The sequence below is a fragment of the Cnephaeus nilssonii genome (genome assembly GCF_951640355.1).
Source record: "Cnephaeus nilssonii genome assembly, chromosome: 5".
Lineage (NCBI taxonomy): Eukaryota > Metazoa > Chordata > Mammalia > Chiroptera > Vespertilionidae > Cnephaeus > Cnephaeus nilssonii.
The window spans coordinates 7,413,925-7,432,818 of NC_137076.1; the positions used below are offsets into that span (position 1 = coordinate 7,413,925).

At 61.3% G+C, this 18,894-nt stretch overlaps 2 protein-coding genes and 2 pseudogenes across 5 annotated transcripts in view; 2 read left to right on the top strand and 2 right to left on the bottom strand.

Annotated features, from left to right (window-relative positions):
- Positions 1-18,894, bottom strand: part of LOC307100408 (glyceraldehyde-3-phosphate dehydrogenase-like) — a 1,087,365-nt pseudogene that overhangs the window by 898,985 nt on the left and 169,486 nt on the right. The window lies entirely within an intron of this gene.
- Positions 156-9,444, top strand: MGAT4B (alpha-1,3-mannosyl-glycoprotein 4-beta-N-acetylglucosaminyltransferase B). 2 transcript variants are annotated; one of them, XM_079772774.1, is made up of 15 exons: positions 156-378; positions 5,071-5,256; positions 5,347-5,487; positions 5,565-5,698; positions 6,080-6,126; positions 6,416-6,529; positions 6,731-6,806; positions 6,923-7,037; positions 7,364-7,494; positions 7,667-7,774; positions 7,883-8,076; positions 8,445-8,523; positions 8,604-8,691; positions 8,775-8,887; positions 8,990-9,444. In XM_079772774.1, exons 1-15 carry the CDS (start codon positions 282-284, stop codon positions 9,011-9,013), a joined length of 1,647 nt encoding a protein of 548 aa, XP_079628900.1. In that variant the 5' UTR covers positions 156-281; the 3' UTR covers positions 9,014-9,444. The 2 variants fall into 2 exon arrangements, with proteins under 2 accessions (XP_079628900.1, XP_079628899.1); XM_079772773.1 differs by lacking the exon at positions 156-378 and adding an exon at positions 1,113-2,801.
- Positions 10,077-13,253, bottom strand: LTC4S (leukotriene C4 synthase). Its single transcript, XM_079772828.1, has 5 exons — positions 13,118-13,253; positions 11,160-11,259; positions 10,990-11,060; positions 10,825-10,906; positions 10,077-10,595 (listed from the first exon to the last, which is right to left on the bottom strand). Exons 1-5 carry the CDS (start codon positions 13,173-13,175, stop codon positions 10,454-10,456), a joined length of 453 nt encoding a protein of 150 aa, XP_079628954.1. The 5' UTR covers positions 13,176-13,253; the 3' UTR covers positions 10,077-10,453.
- Positions 16,785-17,342, top strand: LOC307100413 (large ribosomal subunit protein eL18-like; annotated as a pseudogene). Its single transcript has one exon. The product of its transcript is annotated as a large ribosomal subunit protein eL18-like (transcript).

Below are 18,894 nucleotides of genomic sequence, written 5' to 3' on the forward strand. Positions count from 1 at the left end.
GCCCCGGATCCAGGCCGGGCCGCGGCTTTCGCCGCCCAGCCCAGCCCAGCCCAGCCCAGCCCGGCCCGGCCCGGCCCCGCGCGGAGGAAGGCCCCGCGCCCAGCCCGCGCCCCGCGCCCCGCGCCCGGAGGAGCCGTCCCAGCCCGCCCGGCCCGGGCCCCGCCCCGCCCCTCCCCGGGGCCGGGGCCCCCGCCGGCCCCCGCCGCCTCCGGCCCGCGCCCGGCCCCGCTCCCGGGCCATGCGGCCTCGGCCCCGCCGGCGCCCGCCGCGCTCCCGGGGAGATGAGGCTCCGCAATGGCCCCTTCCTGACGCTGCTGCTCCTCTGCCTGTGCGCCTTCCTCTCGCTGTCCTGGTACGCGGCGCTCGGCGGCCAGAAAGGTGAGTCCCCCCGCGACCGCCCCGCACCTGGGCGCCCGCGGCCGAGCGGGGCGGGCGGGGGTCGCGGCCGGAAGCCGGCGGGGCCTTCCCCTCCCGGCGCGGGAGGACGCCCCTCCCTCCCCTCCTCGCCCCCGCGCGCCGGCGGCCGGAATAACAAACTCCCTCCCGCCGGGGTGGCCGGGGGAGCCCTCGCCGGTGCCTCTCGGGCGGCGCGGACCCGCCTCGGGAGTGCAGTTCCGCCCAAGCCACGGGTGGTCGCTCCCCTCGCCCCTGGGCATCTCCGAGTCCTCGGAGGGACCGAGATGCAAGGTCACGGCGGCCGTGCCCAGCGGTCCCCCAGGCGCTCCGGGCACCTGCGCAGGAGGAAGGCGCTGTGTTCCCGAGACAGGTGTGAAGGGACCGCGAGACACCCGGACAGCGACTCTCCCTCCCACCACGCCTGCTTGCATGGTCACACCCCCACTGCCCGGGCTGCCCCGGGGCATCGCAGCCCTCCTCCATGACAAGTGGCCCCTGGACTGCTCCGCAGGGCCTGGTGCAGGGGCGCTTCCCGGGGCTGCTGGCCAGGAGCGCCCGGAGGACCTCATGAGCAGCCAGCCCAGCCCAGCTACCCACGAACTACTCGGTGTGGTCGCACCCCACCTGAAGTTCGGTCAAGCTGGCCCACCCACCGCCGCGGCCCTGTGGATCTGGCTGGCACCTTGGGAGTAGGGGGTTGGGGGGGGGGGGGGGCGGGCTCCAGGACTGGCTGGAGTCACTCGGCGTTGGTTGGGATGGCGGGGGCTGAGGAGGCCCTATAAGCCCTCGTCCATCCAGCCTGCAGCACAGGAGCCACCAGGAAGAAGCGGCTTCCTTCCTGCCCCCTGGCCTTCCTGCAGAGGCTTCGGCAGGATCAGGCTGAGGTCAACTGAACCTCTGCTCCCTCCACTTCCTGCTTCCCTGTTCCCCCCTCGCCACACGGAATGAGGCTGGGGAGGAGCTAGAGCCTTCCTGACCCTCGGCCCCAGCAGCCCTTCCCACCTGCTCCTGCCCGCCCTGCCCTGCCCTGCCCACTGCAGTCCTCCTGTGGGGGGGGGGGGGAGGCCAGGGGCCCAGAGGGGATACCCCTAGGGCTTGAAACGGGGAGGTCTCTACGGGGGTGTGTCACCTGGGGGAGAGCTTGGCTGGGCAGTCTCCTTAGGTGGGGTGTCACCTTGGGAATGGCATTTCGGACCCTTGGAAGAGTGACCATATAAGCAGACTGGCATGGAGGGCGAGGTGGGGCTCTACCTGATGGGTTGGGGCACATTTGTCCGACTGTGGGTGGAGTGATGAGCCCGACACCCTGTCCTGGCCAGGGTAGTTTCTGCGTGCCTCCTGCGCAGCCGCATGCCCTCAGCCTGATGTCAGGCTGTAGTGCAAGCCCCACCAGTGTCCCGGGCAGCAGCATCGGGGGTTCCAGTGGCTCCATTTAGGGCTCACACTCCCCGAAGGGGCATCGAGGAGACTGGCACTCCAAGGCCCCGGGGAGTATGAGCGCACCCTCAGCCAAAGAATTGTGGAGCTCAGATGCAGGGGTCCTCAGCCCTGGGGCACGGAAGCCCAGGAGCCTGTGGGGCAGGGTGAGGGTGTGGCCTTGCTTGTCAGAGCTGTCACTGTTTCTGGGCGCCCAGTAGGGCCAGATCTTTGGAGGCCTCAGGCCTGAATCTGAGCTCTTAGGTGACCCCTTCTTATTCTTACCTATAGACAAGGGTTTAAGCCTGTGGAGAAGCCAGACTAAGCCAGGCTGAGGCCAGGCGATCCCGGCGCTATTTGCAGCGAGTGGGGAGCTCAGGATAGGGGTGGCCCGGGCACTGGTACTTAGGGGAAGGACAGCGGAACCTGGGTCTGTAGGGAGGGGAGGAGGCGGGCAGGTAGCCAGAGAAGAAGGAGGCAGCAGCAGAAGATGGCATCCTGAAAGCCCGGGGCAGGAAGGACATGCCGGCCTTGGCGAGATGGGCCCTGGATATGGGTTTCGCATCCAGCCGTGACCACATCTGTGACCAGCGCTCACACTGCAGCCCTCAGCCAAGTACCTGCTGAAAGCCTCTCCCCAGGGAGGACAGCAGCCCCAGGGCCAGCTTCCCAGCACCCTGTGCCTCAGCAGTGGGAGCCCTTCCCGACGGGGAGCATGGGTCCAAGTGCTGGAGGGGAAGTGCCCCACTGCCCCCTCCACCCCGGCCCCCCTACTGGTTTACAACAGACCTGCCCGGCCCCTCGGAGCCTGCTTCCCCTCCCTGAGCATGGGCGCACCGTCTGTGTCTTCAGCCAAGACGGCACCACAGGGAAGATTGTGGTCATGGCCTCAGGTGTGCCGGTTCTCTGCCTTCCGATGGGAAAACCTCCAATAGCGTGGCCACAGCTGCAGTCCTTCCCTGCGGCCAGCTGTACCCCATCTCCCCGGGGTAAGGAGGTATGGATAGAAGGAGACACCAGGTCCCCTCAGCCCCAGCTCCCAGAAACCAGGGCTCCCAGACCTTTGCCCTTCCCATCACTTGAGCTGCCTTCCCAGCCCACTCACCACTTCAGTCCAACCACCCAGCCCTTGCAGGTTGTGGGGCGCAGGAGGGCCTGGCAGAACTCTGGCCTAAGGCTCGGCACCTGGACAGGCAGTCGCCGAGCTTGAGGTTCTGGCTTTGACAGGCGAGGACAGATTGGGCCCACAAGCGAGAAGCTGGGGACCTTGCAGGCAGCAGGCAGGGCAGAAGCAGGGGCAGGGTGCTGAGGGACAGGGTCAGCGTTCAGGGGAATGGTAAGAGTGTCTGTGTGGGCAGGAACCAGGCCCTGGAACCCCAGGGCCCATCTCCTTGTAGGAAATGGAGGAGGTTCAGGACCTGGGCAGAGGGAGGCCCCTGGGAAGGGAAGCCTCGGTACGGAGCGGGCTGTGCCAGGCCTTGGTAGTCGGCGATTCAGGGCAACAGTGCCCACCACTACCTACCCAGCCAGTCCGCCAGGGGCAGGCTAAGGTTGGACAGAGCTCAGCCTACTTAGAGATTAGAGAAAGCGGGGGAGGGGCTGACAGAGGCAGCAGTCAGAGGGGGTGAGGCCTCCTCACCTCCCCCTACTTCACAAAGGGCCCCCCTGCACTGGTGTGGGCAGCAGGGGCCAACAGGTAGGTGGCCACCTGCTACGTCCAGGTGACTCTGAACTGCCTCCTGCTGGGCCGGGCAGCTCCTGTTCAAGGGTTCAGATTTCCAGGGTAACCTGGCCCTGGAACCCAGTGCCGAACCTGGAAGATCCTGTAACCTGATACAGCCTCCGTCCTCAGGGTTGGAGGTTGGGGCCAGCGGGGGATGGAGTGCTCCAGAAGTAGAAGTGTCCTGAGGTGACTGCCATTTTTTTTTAAGATATATTTTTATTGATTTCACAGAGGAAGGGAGAGGGAGAGAGAGAGATGGAAACATCAGTGATAAGAGAGAATCATTGATCAGCCGCCGCCTGCACGTCCCCTACTGGGGATCAAGCCCGAAACCCGGGCATGTGCCCTTGACCAGAATGGAACCTGGGACCCTTCAGTCCACAGGCCAACGTTCTATCCACTGAGTCACACCAGCCAGGGCATGAGGTGACTGAAATTTGCCTTGGCTGTGACCTCTGGTGCACACAGCTGTGGGGAGTGACACCATCTGGGAGCTGTGCCCCCACCAGGGATTGAGGGGTAGAGGAGCTGCCTGGGGGTGGGAGAGGATTCCTGGACTTGGAGACTTTGAAACCAGGCCTGGAAGGCCACACGGGTGCTCATTTGGCCCAGAGGAGGAAAGGGGTCCCGGGCAGAGGACAGCATGTGTGTGAAGCATGGCCCGTAGGCCAGGACAAGGAGCTGTGGACGATAGCAAGTGAAGGTGGCGATAGTGAGACCAGAAAGGCCTAGCCCGCAGCCCTCCGGGACCTGCTGTGCCAGCTACAGGTGGGGATGTTGTTTGTCTCGTACTTGCTCTCTGGTCCCTGCCCAACCCGTGGAGCCAGGTAGGGGCACCCTAGGGATTCCTCTGTGCTGTCAGGCAGCCCCACCTCTGTGCTTCTCACCCTGCACCCCAACACCCGAAAGGGGTCTAGCTGGAGGTTCTGACACGGGCCTCCCAAGAAGCAGGCCTCAGCGCATCAGAAGTGGCCCCTCTGCTGACTCACTGGATGACCCTGGGCTAGTTTCTCAACATCATTTGCTCATTTGAGCGCTGGGGGCTGGAGTGAGACTGAGGGCATCCAGGTGTGGCTCGTGCTACGAAACCCCTTGAGGAAGGGCTGGGTCTTTGCGCCCTGGATGGCACCTTTGGGTGTCCCACCCCTGGCAGGAGCAGATGCTGCCAGGAGAAGCCAGAGGGTGGAAAGGATTCAGCCTCAGGCTGTTCCGGTGCCTGCTTAGGAGTGCCCCACCGGGCTGGAAGTGATCCTGCAGCCCTCCCACTTCAGATACCTCCTCGAAGGAGAAAAGCCTGGGGGGAGGAGAGAGGACGAGAGTGCTACTCCCCAGTGGAGGCTTTCTCCCCCAGGTGTGTCAGTGTGACTTCAAAGTGACCCTGTGCAACCCCCGAAAACTCCCATGTGGCAGGCACAAGAACAGGTGTAGATGGTCTGTGGCACAGATGGGCACGCAGGTGTATGCGCTGGCACCCTCACCAGGCTGTAGGTCAGCTCCAGGCCGCCCCCTGGTGACAGCTTGCGGACCACCCACAGGTGATGTGGTGGACGTGTACCAGCGGGAGTTCCTGGCGCTGCGCGACCGGTTGCACGCAGCTGAGCAGGAGAGCCTCAAGCGCTCCAAGGAGCTCAACCTGGTGCTGGACGAGATCAAGAGGGCCGTGTCAGAGAGGCAGGCGCTGCGGGACAGAGACGGCAATCGCACGTGGGGCAGGCTCACCGGTGAGGGGCCGAGCGGCGGCGGGGGGGGGGGGGGGGGGCGGGGCTGCCGGCAGGCCCCGCGGTCTGACCGTCCTTCCCTGGCCCTCGCAGAGGACCCACGACTGAGGCCGTGGAACGTCTCGCAGAAGCATGTGCTGCACTTGCCTACCGTCTTCCACCACCTGCCGCACCTGCTGGCCAAGGAAAGCAGCCTGCAGCCGGCAGTGCGCGTGGGCCAGGGCCGCACGGGAGGTAGGGGCGGGGCCGGAGGGGCCAGGCGCAGGGGTGGGCGGGCCTGTGGGCGGGCCTGAGGACCCTGTTCTCTGCAGTGTCCGTGGTGATGGGCATCCCCAGCGTGCGGCGCGAGGTCCACTCCTACCTGACCGACACGCTGCACTCGCTCATCTCGGAGCTGAGCCCGCAGGAGAAGGAGGACTCGGTCATCGTGGTGCTGATTGCCGAGGCGAGTGGGCGGGGCGCGGGGCTGGGGCGCGCGCACGGGAGGACACCTGGCACCAATTACTAGGAGAAATGGAAACAGGCAGCATTCCGAGGGGGTAGCTCTCAGAAGTTCCTGTCATTCACAAATTTATCCAGATACAAAGTTAAAAGAAACATTTTAGCGCCCCCTCGTGGAGATGCCATTCACCTACTGTGCCCCACCCCCAGGTGCCTACCCAAGGGCTTTTTCTGAGACCCCTGAGGCCCCACGGCCCAGCCTCACTGGCCCTCAGGATCCGGGCTCACTCCTTTGTGTGAGGCCCACGCCCCTACCCCTGGCCCCTTCTTCCGGGCCATTCGGGGCAGCAGGCCGGCTTAGGGTGGTTGCTTGGTCTCCCCACAGACTGACCCGCAGTACACCTCGGTGGTGACGGAGAACATAAAGGCCTTGTGAGTACTGGCAGCTGGGAAAGCTGGTGGGAGGAGGGCCCGTTGTGGAGTACTGGGTCGGCAGATCCTCCTCCCCCACAAGACAGTGACCTCGGGGAGGGTGCGTCCCCTGTGGGCTGAAGGGCAGTGGTGTGTAGAGGGGACCCAATCCCCCCCCCCCCCCCCCCCCATCGCCTCAGTGATGTCTGCCTAGTGGGCCTTCAGAAAGGGACAGGGTCTGGCTGGCTCGGCTCTGCCCCTGCTCCGGGCCCTGGAGGCTACACACCCACTGGGCCTTCCTGTCCTCCAGGTTCCCCACAGAGATCCATTCCGGGCTCCTGGAGGTCATCGCCCCTTCCCCACACTTCTACCCTGACTTCTCCCGGCTCCGCGAGTCCTTTGGGGACCCCAAGGAGAGAGTCAGGTACTAGCCCTGCCCCTTTCCAGTTCCCCCAGCAACCTCTCTCGCCTGTGCTGAGAGCCCAGGCTGTTGGCTGTAGCACCTCCACTTCTCCATTGGAGGACCCCTGCATGGGGGGGGGGGAGGGGGCGTGCGCTGAGTGTGCTGTGGTAGCCATACCAGAGGAGGGGGCTCTGAGCTCCGAGGCCCGGCCCTGGCCCACAGGTGGAGGACCAAACAGAACCTCGATTACTGCTTCCTCATGATGTACGCGCAGTCCAAAGGCATCTACTACGTCCAGGTCAGCACCGGCCCTGCTCTGCGCCCTCCCCAGACCTGGCGGGGCCTGGGGGGTGCATGCCGCCCCGCCCTGTGCCCGTCCTGAGTCCCAGGCCCCTTCTGCCCCTCACGGTGCAGCTGGAGGACGACATAGTGGCCAAGCCCAACTACCTGAGCACCATGAAGAACTTCGCTCTCCAGCAGCCTTCAGAGGACTGGATGATCCTGGAATTCTCCCAGCTGGGCTTCATTGGTGGGTCCCCCACCCTCCGTCCCAGGACCTGAACAGAGCCCTTCAGTCCCCGTCCCCTCCCGCACCCTGTCATAACCCTCCCACCCCCCACCCTGCCCCATAACCCATACCCCGCAACATCATGTTGGCGCGGAGTGGCCACTGGAGCCACATCTGGCCTCTTCCCACCTGCCCTCAGAGTCACCATCAGTGTCTGACCCCTGGTGCCCACCCTGCCTGCAGCTGGACACGGTTTGCTGTGGGACCCTCCCTAGTGGTTCCCACAGGGATTAAGAGGGGGCAGGGCAGAGCTGCCCGCTCAGCACCCGTGCCCCCTTCCCCACCAGGGAAGATGTTCAAGTCACTGGACCTGAGCCTGATTGTGGAGTTCATCCTCATGTTCTACCGGGACAAGCCCATCGACTGGCTCCTGGACCACATTCTGTGGGTGAAGGTCTGCAACCCTGAGAAGGACGCGGTGAGCAGGGGCTGCAGAGAGGCAGGCTGGGCGGTGGGGCACGCACCCTCCAGCGTGGACGGTGTCTGCGGGTGGGGGCCTCACTCGGGACGCGGTGCTGCTGGCCCCGGCGGGCCCTGAACTCGGGGCCGGGGCGTGAGCGCACACTTAGAATGTGGGCCTCCCTCCGCAGAAGCACTGTGACCGGCAGAAGGCCAACCTCCGCATCCGCTTCAAGCCGTCCCTCTTCCAGCACGTGGGCACGCACTCCTCGCTGGCGGGCAAGATTCAGAAACTGAAGGTGGGCTGTGCGCCGGGAGCCCGGCCGAGAGCAGCCGAGCCTGGGGGGGTGGGGCAAGGGCAGCAGGGCCAGCCCAGGGCACCCTCTGCACACTCTCTCCGGGACTAGGACAAGGACTTTGGGAAGCAGGCGCTACGGAAGGAGCACATGAACCCCCCGGCCGAAGTGAGCACGAGCCTCAAAACATACCAGCACTTCACCCTGGAGAAGGCCTACCTTCGAGAGGATTTCTTCTGGGCCTTCACGCCGGCTGCAGGGGACTTCATCCGCTTCCGCTTCTTCCAGCCACTGCGCCTTGAGCGGTCAGTGACCGCGCCCCCAGGCCCCCTTGGGGGAGGGGCAGGGTGGCTACCAGGGTACAGGCCTCACCACAAACTTCTGTGACCCCAGCAAATGTCAGCCCTCCCACGCCTCAGTTTCCTTCCCTGAAGAGGGGGGTGCACGTTGGTAGCTACCTCGTAAAGACTGTCAGGCAGGGCCCACAGGAGCTCAGTGACGCTGCCCATCACCGTCCTCCGATGAGGAAGGCCTGGTTACCTTGCACAGCCCATGGCTGCCCCTGGTGGTGCCCAGCGTCGCCCAGCACCCAGGGCCCAGCCTGGCCTTTTCTCTGCTGGGCAGTGTGCCTGGGCTCCAACCTGCAGCAGCTCACAGGCCTGCCTGGCTGCAGGTTCTTCTTCCGCAGCGGAAACATCGAGCACCCAGAGGACAAGCTCTTCAACACGTCTGTGGAGGTGCTGCCCTTCGATGTGAGTGGGGCGGCGTGTGGGTGCGCACCGGGCTGGCCTCTCCCACAGCCCTGGCTTCAGCCCCTTGGTTTCGCCCCCAGAACCCCCAGTCCGACAAGGAGGCCCTGCAGGAGGGCCGCTCAACCACCCTCCGGTACCCGCGGAGCCCCGATGGCTACCTCCAGATAGGTGAGTGGGGTCAGGCAGGCCGAGAGGGGGAGGCTGGACTGAGCAGGGGTCTCGGGACAGGTTCTCAGCACTGCCGTCCCCAGGCTCCTTCCACAAAGGCGTGGCCGAGGGCGAGGTGGACCCTGCCTTCGGTCCCCTGGAAGCACTGCGCCTCTCCATCCAGACAGACTCGCCCGTGTGGGTCATCCTGAGCGAGGTGAGGCAGGACAGGGCAGGGCGCAGGGAACACGGAGCTGTTCCAAGTGGCTGCATGGGGCCAGCTCTGTGGCCCCTGCTGACCCCGGGCCGGCTCTTCCAGATCTTCCTGAAGAAGGCGGACTGACGGAGGACTTCTGAGGACTGGCCCTGAAGCCCAGGAGACCAGGATGTCTTCCTGCTGTCCCCGCAGGGCCAGATGTGGCCCACCCAGCCTGAGGGGTTGTCCTGGCACCTCTCAGCAGCCTGGGGTTGCCGCTGGCCGGGAGGCCCCAGGAGCTGGTGCTGCCCACCCGCCCGGCCGCGGGAGGAGGTGGTCCCCACACTGTGCCTGGGGCCGGCCTGTGCCGCCCCGAACTGTTCGCAGCTGGCAGGTGGGCCTGAGCCAGGCCGTTTTAGAAGAGCTTTTCCTGGGCGCCTGCTCTCTCCGGCGCGAACACTGGAATGCATATACTACTTATGTGCTGTGTTTTTTATTCTTGGATACATTTGATTTTTTTCACTTAAGTCCACATATACTTCTATAAGAGCGTGACTTGTAATAAAGGGTTAATGAAGTGTGTGCCTCATACCCGGTGCTCTGAGCTCCCGTTGGTGGAGGTGGGGAGCAGGCACCAGATGGTGCCACCCTGTGCCCACCTGCTGCCACCTCTGCACAGCCCCGTTTTCCTGGCACCGTCCAGTCTGGCCTGGGCCACCTTGAAGGGTCTGCATACTGAAGGTGGAGGCCGCGGAATCCGGGAAAGCTGCCCCTCTCCACAGGACCTCCAAGCATGCCCCTAGCTTCCTTCATCCACCCCAGCTGCCCGGGGTGGGGCCTCTACACCCAAGGCATCCCCCCCTCCGTTCCCCCTTCAAGGGCCTCAGCCCTGCCCTCGTCCACGGTGCCCAAGGCCTCCATCATCTCCCCACCGTTTCTGACACCTTTTGGGGACTCCCGCCCACTTGGGGACCTTTGCACACATTGTCACCCTCCTTGGAAAGCTCCTCCCCTGCCGACTGGACTAAAAGGCACTCTTGAGGGACGTTATTTGCGGCCGTCCCTCAAGGCACCCGGACTTTTGAAGGCGCCTACCACGTTCGCCATCTACCCCCGCTCCAGCCCCTCTGCTCCGTGGCAGGCCGCCCTACACTGTTCTAGACACCGGGGGCGGAGTGCTGACCAGAGGGTCCCTGCTGTCTGTGGTATAGGGCAGGCCTCAGAGGAGGGCGTGACCGCAGGAGGAGCCATGGGGGGAACCTCGGCGGGACCCAGACGGCGCCCTGGGCTGGGAGAGGACGGACCTAGGACCGGGTCGAGGCGCTGCCGGGGGATGGGGGGCCTCGGGGGCGGCTTTCCTTCCTCGGCCCGTTCCCGTCGCCCTAGGAAGCCCACTCGACTGCTCCGGCCCGGGGCTGGGCCCCTCCGAGCTCCACAGCCCAGAGAGCGCCCCTGTCCGACCAGAGAGAGCGTTCGGGACCCGGTCGCGAGCACTTTATTTAGAGACTGGGTTGGGGGCGGCACCCTCCCCCAGTCCTCCAGGCGGCCCGGCTCCGGTCCAGCTCCGCAGATCCCGCATCCTCGGTCTCAGGCCCAGGGCAGCAGCGTCCCGAGCCGCCCCCGGAGCGCGGCGCGCAGAGAGGCGGGGAGGAAGTGGGCGAGCAGGCCGAGCGCCGCCAGCGCCACCAGCAGCCACAGTGCGCGCGCGCTCGCGTACAGCGGGGCCAGCCTGCGGACGGCGGGGCAGCTGCGGACGGCGCGCCGCGGGGCGGGGCCTGGAGGAAGCCCCGCCCCGCCGAGCGGCCCCGCCCCCGTCTCGCGGGCACACCCTCCCCGCCTACCAGCTCGGCTCCCCAAAAGGGTCCCGCCCCCGCCGGTGGCCCGGCCCCACCGGCCCTCCGCTCGGGCCCGGCCGTCGTGATCCCGCCCACCGTAGTCTGTCCCCGCCCGGCTCTCACCTTTGCTGCGCTGAGCGCGCGTAGCCCTGAAAGTAGCGGAGGCGCGCGAACAGGTAGACCAGGCCGCACAGGGCCGCCGCACCTGGGGAGGCCGGCGGGGCCGGGTGAGCGCACCGTGCGGGGACCCTGGGCTCCCGCGCGTGCGCCCCTGCCCCGCGCCCAGACCTTCGTGGAAGAAGATGCCGGCTACCCAGAGCGTGGCGAGGAACAGTGGGAAGTACTCGCTGCAGTTCACCCTGCGGAGGGGCGGGGCGGCGTGAAGGCGTCGCCGGGCCTCCGACCCTGCGCGCCCCGGCCCGCGCGCCCCTCGCCCGGGCCCTCCCGCCGCGCCTCACTGGGCTCGGTAGACGCGCTCGAACTCGGGTGGGCCGGTGGTGAGCGGCGGCGACACGCGGAAGGCCCTGCGCGCCGAGATCACCTGCAGGGAGAAGTAGGCTGGGGGGGAGGGGGGGGTCAGGTCTGGCCACTGGACGCCTGCCGCCTCCCGGGACCCCGCCTCCCAGCCGGCCTCGCACCTTTCTCTTCTGCTTCCGCCTCTACCCCGAACTCAGGGCTCCTCTTGAAAGCCCTAGCAGGGGACCTCCACCCCCACTCTTCCCTGGGCTTGCCCTGTGTCCGTGACCTCAGTGGGAAGGGCAGGGTGCGGCCTGGGGCACCCTGTGAGGGGAAGGGGGGATGCCAGTCACAGGGACACCTGCCTGGGCAGGCCCTTTGGACTTTGCTTCTAAATCATTTGACTTGCAAAATACAGGCAAATACCCAGCTACCCGTCCCCCCTCTAGACGTGGACCTTGCCTTTTCGGTCCCTAATAGGGAGTGCCACCGAGGCCTGCAGCTGGACCCAGGTTTGCTGTGGGACCCTGCCTAGTGGTTCCCACAGGGATTAAGAGGAAGGGGGTCTGAGGCAATGGCCTCCGTCTCAGTTTCTCTCTTCAGATACTCGGGGCCGTGGCCTAAATCTGACAGACATACTCTCCCCTGCCTCTCCGGTGGTGGCAGCTGGGACTCTTCTAGTCCAACGCCAGACCCCAAGGGCCCTGCCCCCCTTCATTCCAGCATGGGTAGGTGGGCTTGCCCTAGAGCCGTGGTCGGCAAACTCATTAGTCAGCAGAGCCAAATATCAACAGCACAACGATTGACATTTCTTTTGAGAGCCAAATTTTTTAAACTTAAACTTCTAACGCCACTTCTTCAAAATAGACTCGCCCAGGCCGTGGTATTTTGTGGAAGAGCCACACTCAAGGGGCCAAAGAGCCGCATGTGGCTCGCGAGCCGCAGTTTGCCGACCACGGCCCTAGGGGCTCTGAGTGTGTAGGGGCCCTTCTCTTAACCGCAGGCCAGGCCCTTACCACACACAGCCCCAATGCTGGGTGTCCCCAACTATCTTACTGCACCCTTGGGGCCAGGCCCTGTGCAGACATATCATCCCAAGTACACTGTGGGTACCAAGGGTGGCCATGCGAGCCCAGTGCAGGATCTGGAGGAAGCCCTGCAGCCACATGAACAGGGGCCGAGGGCCAGGCTTGCTGATGTGGCTGTAAATGGAGACGGCTTGGTCCCTCCAGGCCCCTGCCCCAGGCTGTGCCTGTCCTAGCCCATGCACGGTGATGTCCTAAGCAGTGGGGGTGTCTGGCCCAGGAATGTGTCCTCTAGGGTAAGTCTGAGACAGGCACCAAGCAGGCACATTTGGGGGCCCAAGGGAGCAAGTTCTAACCCTGTGCAGCTCCGTGCTATCCCAGCATTGAGAGGGTGCCTTTGAAGGCGAGGCCGGGGCCACCCGGAGGGGCCAGCTGGAGCGGGGCTGCACCAGACCACCATGCATCCCGGCGCACACACACTCAGGTCCCACAGCCCAGCACAGCTGGGTGCCAGCTGCTCCCTGGAAGCCTCGGGCCTGCTCCGGGTTCTCTGTGCTGGTTGAGGGGTCACCACCTCAGCCCTGTGGAGCCTGACATGCCTACCTCAGTCTCCCTCAGGGCCTTTCCCTTCACTGCCCCTGTCAGCCTTGGTCCCTGCCAGCGTTTCACAGCTCACCCTGCAGGCATCCATCCCTTCAAGGCCCGCCCCCTCCCCATCTGGGAAACGACAAAGCCCCTCAGCCCTGGGGCATCCCAGCCTCCAGTAGTCGGGTCAGTGGGGTCAGAAGAGCGTGGACACCAGACTCTGGGCTGGGGCCCCACCTCTGGCCCTCATCTGGGCCTGGGCCCTCCAGTACCTCCCCAGGACCTGCAGGGCAGAAGGCCGGCTGCAGGGGTCTGAGGCCCACCCACCTCCCAAGCAGGGGCCAGCTCACCTTGCAACAGAACTCCCAGGAGGGTAACCGTGGCCAGAAGAGCCACCTCGTCCTTCATGGCGGTGCTGGTGTGTGAGGGCTCGCTGCAGAGCTGTATCAGCCCCTGCCTGGCGGCTGCTCAGAGGCTGGCTCTCCCGCCCCTTTGCAGTGGAGGGGTGTGGGGAGGGGCATAACTATGGCCAGAGAGGGGCAGGGAGCCCGGTCAAACTGAGCAGGCGGAAACCAGGGTCACATGAGTCTGGGCAGGAGAGAGCAGCTGGCTGGGATGGCGTGGCCACTTCCAGTTTTTCTAGTCCCTGAGCCAAGCCCTATGCTGATGGGACTGAAGCTGTCCACCCAGGTGTGCTCCAGCCTCAGGTGTCATCCATGTCATCCCTGTGTTCCCCGGGCCCTGCACCCTCAGCAGGTTCCAGACGGCCCTCGAGACCTCCCCTCGTCCTAGGTCTGGCTTCAGGAAACCAGAGCGACCACCACTTCCCATCTACGCACCCAGCCCACGTGGGCACAGCCAAGTGCTCGCTTTCTCCCAGGAAGCCTGATGCCGCCAGCCTCAGCGGCCTGGCTCCAGGTGCATGGGTAACCCTGAAGGCGGCCTGGCTCCAGGTGCATGGGTAACCCTGAAGGCGGCCTGGCTCCAGGTGCATGGGCAACGCTGAAGGCGGCCTGGCTCCAGGTGCATGGGTAACCCTGAAGGCGGCCTGGCTCCAGGTGCATGGGCAACCCTGAAGGCGGCCTGGCTCCAGGTGCATGGGCAACGCTGAAGACGGGGCCTGGCTCCAGGTGCATGGGCAACGCTGAAGGCGGCCTGGCTGGCTGGCAGGGTGGCTCAGCCCGCTCAGGATGGCCGAACTCATCCTCTCAGGGCCTCTGACCCCAAGCAGTCGCCTGCTGTGTCTGCCTGCCCAGCAGCCCTCCTTCCTAAGACGCTGACTGTCTCCGTACTTGGTCCTGTGGTCCGGGCAGAGCTGCCCCCACTCCTCTGAGACCTGTGGGAAGGACACGTGAGCCAAAACTGACTGTAGAGCCAAGATGGTGAGACGCAGCTCTAGAAGCTTCCTTGGAACTGGGAGAGTTCAGAGTGAGGAGGGAGATTGCTGAAGGCCACTGCTGGCCACACACCAGCCGGAGGAGGACGGAGCCCACACCGGGCCACCATGTCCAAGAGGGGGCTCGTCCTGGCACCCTGAGGCCACCTCGCCTGGACTGCCCCCCTGGCTGTAAGAACCACTTCTCCTTTAGGCGTACGCCGCTGGGAAGTGGGTTTTGGTCAGCGGTGGCAGCATCAGGCTGATACACAAGCACAGGCAGGAGCCGGTGAGGCCACAAGCAAGCACTGGCCAGGCGGTGGGAGGGGAAAGGGCGGGCAGCTGGGTCTCTGGAGCTACTGCTGCTGCAGCAGGTCCTGGCCACCAGGACGACCTGGCACCCCTCACCTCCACACCTTGCACCCACCTGGCCTCCTTTCTTGCTGCCCCAAGCCCAGGTTCCAGCCTGAGGGCTGTGGTGCCTGCTGGGTTTCCCAAGAACCCCTTTTACCCTCATTCCCTGGCCACACCAACCAGCCATTCTGGCCCTCCCCTGCCACACGCCAACCAGCTGCTCCCCAGCTGCTCCCCAGCTGGGAGCGCTGCAAGCACCTCAAGGGCAGGGATGGGTCTCCAAGTCGTGCCCGCTGTGGACCAGGTCTGACCAAGGAGCTCAGTGACAGGGCATGGCTGACAGATGCTTAGAAACAAATGAGAGCACCAGGGAAGGATGCCAGACGCGCCCTCCAGCCCTTTGGCTGCCCACTCAGCCCTCTTCCTCCCTGAAACTTGCCCCTGACGGGTAGGACTCATGCTGGTGGGAGGCCTGTGCCCCGGGCATGTCCATGTGCGGTGCGTGCCTGTCGGTCCACTTGTTGCACGCCTCTGTGTCTCTCGGGGTCCCGGTGCGAGGGAGTGTATTACAGCTCATCTGTGGCCGAGGGTGTGTCTCTGGGTTCCTGCACGTGTCCCGGCCTCTTCTCTGCCAAGCTCTTGTTTCCTCTGAGGCCTCACCATCCTCCCTTCAGAGCTCATCCCCTTCTGCCTTGGCGGCAGGAAGCTGACTAACAGCAGCAGCTTCTGAGGAAGTCCCTGGTCTCGGCCCTGGAGCCCTCCCCAAGCCCTTGGTCTGAGCTTGCCCAGCCTCCCAGGTCCCAGCCCGGGCTGAGTCTGCTCAGGAACAGAGGGCCAGCCCAAGGCCCTCCAGACACTGGCCACCCCGCCCCCACCCTCCTGGACAGCCCTGGAGGTGCCAGCATCATGAGGAAAGTGAACAAGCCCCTCCCTGACCCCTGCAGGACCTGCCTCTAGGACTCAGGACCCCTGTCCTCTGTACTAAAGCCCCTACATGGCCCTGAGGAACCTTCTGGAAGCTGAGCTCACCAAGAACCTTTTGGGGAGTGGGAAAGCCAGCAGAACCATTATGTTGAAAATAAATCACAACTTTGGTATGATAGATCACAAGCATTGCATAACTCAACCCCAACCTTTAAAAAAAAAAAAGAAAAATATTTATTTTGAAATTATTTTCCTTCAAAAAGTTGCAAAAGTAGTATAGTTACCACATACCCTTGATCCAGCTTCCTCTAATATTAAAATCTTATGTAACCATATTTCTATTATGTAAACTAAGAAATTAGCATTGATACAATATTACCAGCCATTTTACAGATCTTATTCAAGTATCACCAATTATCCCACTAAATGAGTACAAAGACCTCAAAAACATGCTAAGTGTGCCAGACACAAAAGACCACATGTCCTATGATTCCCTTTATATAAATTCCAGAAAAGGCAAAGCAATAGAGACAGAAAACAGATCAGTGGCAGCCTGGGCTGTGAGTGTGAGGGCTCTGATTGGGGTGATGAGAATGTTCTAGAGCTCGTTTGTGGTGATGTTTGCACAACTCAGTAAATTTGCTAAAAAATTATTGAATTTTTACACTTAAAATGGGCAGATTTTATGGTATGTAAGCTTTCCTATATAATAAAAGCCTAATATGCTAAGTGTCCAGTCATCCGGTTGTCCATTCAACCAATCAAAGTGTGATATGCTAATGATATGGTAAGGCTGCTCAACTGCCCTCTATGACATGCACTGACCACCAGGAGGCAGTCAACCAGTTGCTATGACATGCACTGACCACCAGGGGGAAGACACTCCGACTGGTAGGTTAGCTTGCTGCTGGGGTCCGGCAGATCAGGAATGAGTGAGATGGGCCAGACATGCCCTGGAGCCCTCCCACAGTCCCTCCCCAGCTGGCCAACCTCCTGCATCCCTCCCCAGCCCCAATCGTGCACCGGTGGGGTTTGTTGGCCTGACCTGCACCCTCTCGCAATCCAGGACCCCTCGGGGGATGTCAGAGAGCTGGTTTCGGCCCAATCCTGCAGGCCAGGCTGGGCCTCTAGTACCTCAATAAAGTTCTTTTAAAAATAGTACAAAGGCCCTAACCGGTCTGGCTCAGTGGATAGAGCGTCAGCCTGTGGACTGAAGGGTCCCAGGTTCGATTCCAGTCAAAGGCATGTACCTTGGTTGCGGGCACATCCCCAGTAGGGGGTGTGCAAGAGGCAGCTGATCGATATTTCTCTCTCGTTGATGTTTCTAACTCTCTTTCCGGACCTGGTGGAGCGGAAGGCCCATCATGGGAGTGGACATCCGCCACGACAGAGACCGAAAGGTTCGGCGCCGGGAGCCCAAGAGCCAGGACATCCACCTGAGGCTGCTGGTCCAGCTGTGCAGGTTCCTGGCCGGAGGGACCAGCCACTTGCACCCAGGGGTGCTGAAGAGGCTGTTCCTGAGTCGCACCAACCGGCTGCCTCTGTCCCTTTCCCGGATGACCCGCAAGATGAAGCTTCCTGGCCGGGAGGCCAAAACCGCCCTGGCTGTAGGGACTAACTGATGATGTGAGAATCCAGGAGGTGCCCAACCGAAGGTGTGTGCCCTTCGTGTGAGCAGCCGTGCCCGGAGCCGCATCCTCAAGGCGGGGGCAAGATTCTCACCTGCGACCAGCTGGCCCTGGACTCCCCCCAGGGCTGTGGCACTGTCCTGCTTTCTGGTCCTCGCGAGGGCCGCGAGGTGTGCAGGCATTTCGGCAAGGCCCCGGGAGTCCCCCACCCACCCCAAACCCTACGTGCCATCCAAGGGCCGGGAGTTCGAGCGTGCAAGAGACCGCCGGGCCAGCCGCGGCTACAAAAACTAACCCTAAATCCTATCATGTTATTAAAAAGGTTTTGGATGCTGAAAAAACAAAACAAAACAAAAACAACAACAACAACAACAACAAACCCTACAAGAAAAAGACTAGCTTTTCTCCACTGTATTGCCTTTTCTCCTTTGTCAGTAATCAGTTGAACCCGGCCGGTATGGCTCAATGGTTGAGCATCAACCTATGAACCAGGAGGTCACGGTTCAATTCCCAGTCAGGGCACATGCCTGGGTTGCAGGTTTGATCCCCAGTGGCAGCGTACAAGAGGCAGCCGATTAACGATTCTCTCTCATCAATACTTCTATCTCTTTCTACCTCTCCCTTCCTCTCTAAAATCAATAAAAAATATATTTAAAAAAAGAAAGAAATCAGTTGACTATATTTACATGGGTCCATTTTGGGGTTCTCTATTCTGTCCCATTAATAAACAAATTGTCTATGTTGCCAGTACCACACCGTTAATTACTGCAGCTTTATAGTAAGTCTTAAAGTCAGGTAGCATCAATCCTCCAACTTTGTTCTTCTCTTTCAATGTTGTATTGATTTGGCTATTCTGGGTCTTTTGCCTCTCCATATAAACTTTAGAATCAGTTTGTTTATGTCCCCAAAATAATTTGCAGAGATTTTTTTAAACTGGAATTACATTGAATCTATAGATTAAGTTGGGAAGAACTAACATCTTGATAATATTGAGTCTTTCTATCCATGAACATGGAATGTCTCTCCATTTATTTAGTTCTTAGATTTCTTTCATTAGAGTTTTGAGTGTAGCTTTTTAGTAAGTTTTAAAACCAGTAATTGTGAGTTGTTCAAGTTTGTTCTTCATGCTGAAGATTGTTTGGATTATTCTGGATTCCTTGAATTTCCATGTGAACTTTAGGATCATCTTATCAATTTCTACAAAGAACCAGCTAGGATTTTGATATGGATTGTGTTAAATTGTTTATTAATTTGGAAGTATTGCCTTCTCAACAATATTAAATATTTTGATCCGAGCACCTGAGATGTCTTTCCATTAATTAGATCCTCTTTAATTTATGTCATAACAATATTTTATAGTTTTCAGAGTATACGTTTTGCATTTCTTTTTAAAAATATATATATATATTATTATTTTTTTACAGAGAGGAAGGGAGAGGGATAGAGAGTTAGAAACATTGATGAGAGAGAAACATCGATCAGCTGCCTCCTGCACACCTCCTACTGGGGATGTGCACGCAACCAAGGTACATGCCCTTGACCTGAATCGAACCTGGGACCCTTGAGTCCGCAGGCCGATGCTCTATCCACTGAGCCAAACCGGTTAGGGCATAAGTTTTGCATTTCTTTTGTTACATTTTTTCCTAAATATTTTATACCTTTTGATACTACTGTAAATAGGGTTTTATTCTCAGATGTATATAGAAACACAACAAATTGTGAGTTGATCTTGTATCCTTCAAACTTACTGAACTTGTTTATTAGTTCTATTCATTTAAATGGACTTATTAGTATTTTCTTTTTTTAATTCTTTATTGCTTAAATTATTATATATGTCTCCTTTCTC

Bases quoted from the DNA above. Each gene is read 5' to 3' on its own strand.
- MGAT4B (XM_079772773.1), top strand. From the start codon at position 2,528: ATGGGTCCAAGTGCTGGAGGGGAAGTGCCCCACTGCCCCCTCCACCCC. The intron at 5,699-6,079 runs GCGAGTGGGCGG...GTCTCCCCACAG, and splicing joins TCGTGGTGCTGATTGCCGAG to ACTGACCCGCAGTACACCTC. The intron at 7,775-7,882 runs GTGGGCTGTGCG...CTCCGGGACTAG, and splicing joins GCAAGATTCAGAAACTGAAG to GACAAGGACTTTGGGAAGCA.
- LTC4S (XM_079772828.1), bottom strand. From the start codon at position 13,175: ATGAAGGACGAGGTGGCTCTTCTGGCCACGGTTACCCTCCTGGGAGTT. The intron at 11,061-11,159 runs GTGAGGCGCGGC...GCCCCTCCGCAG, and splicing joins GAGCGCGTCTACCGAGCCCA to GGTGAACTGCAGCGAGTACT. The intron at 10,907-10,989 runs GTCTGGGCGCGG...CGGCCTCCCCAG, and splicing joins CGGCATCTTCTTCCACGAAG to GTGCGGCGGCCCTGTGCGGC.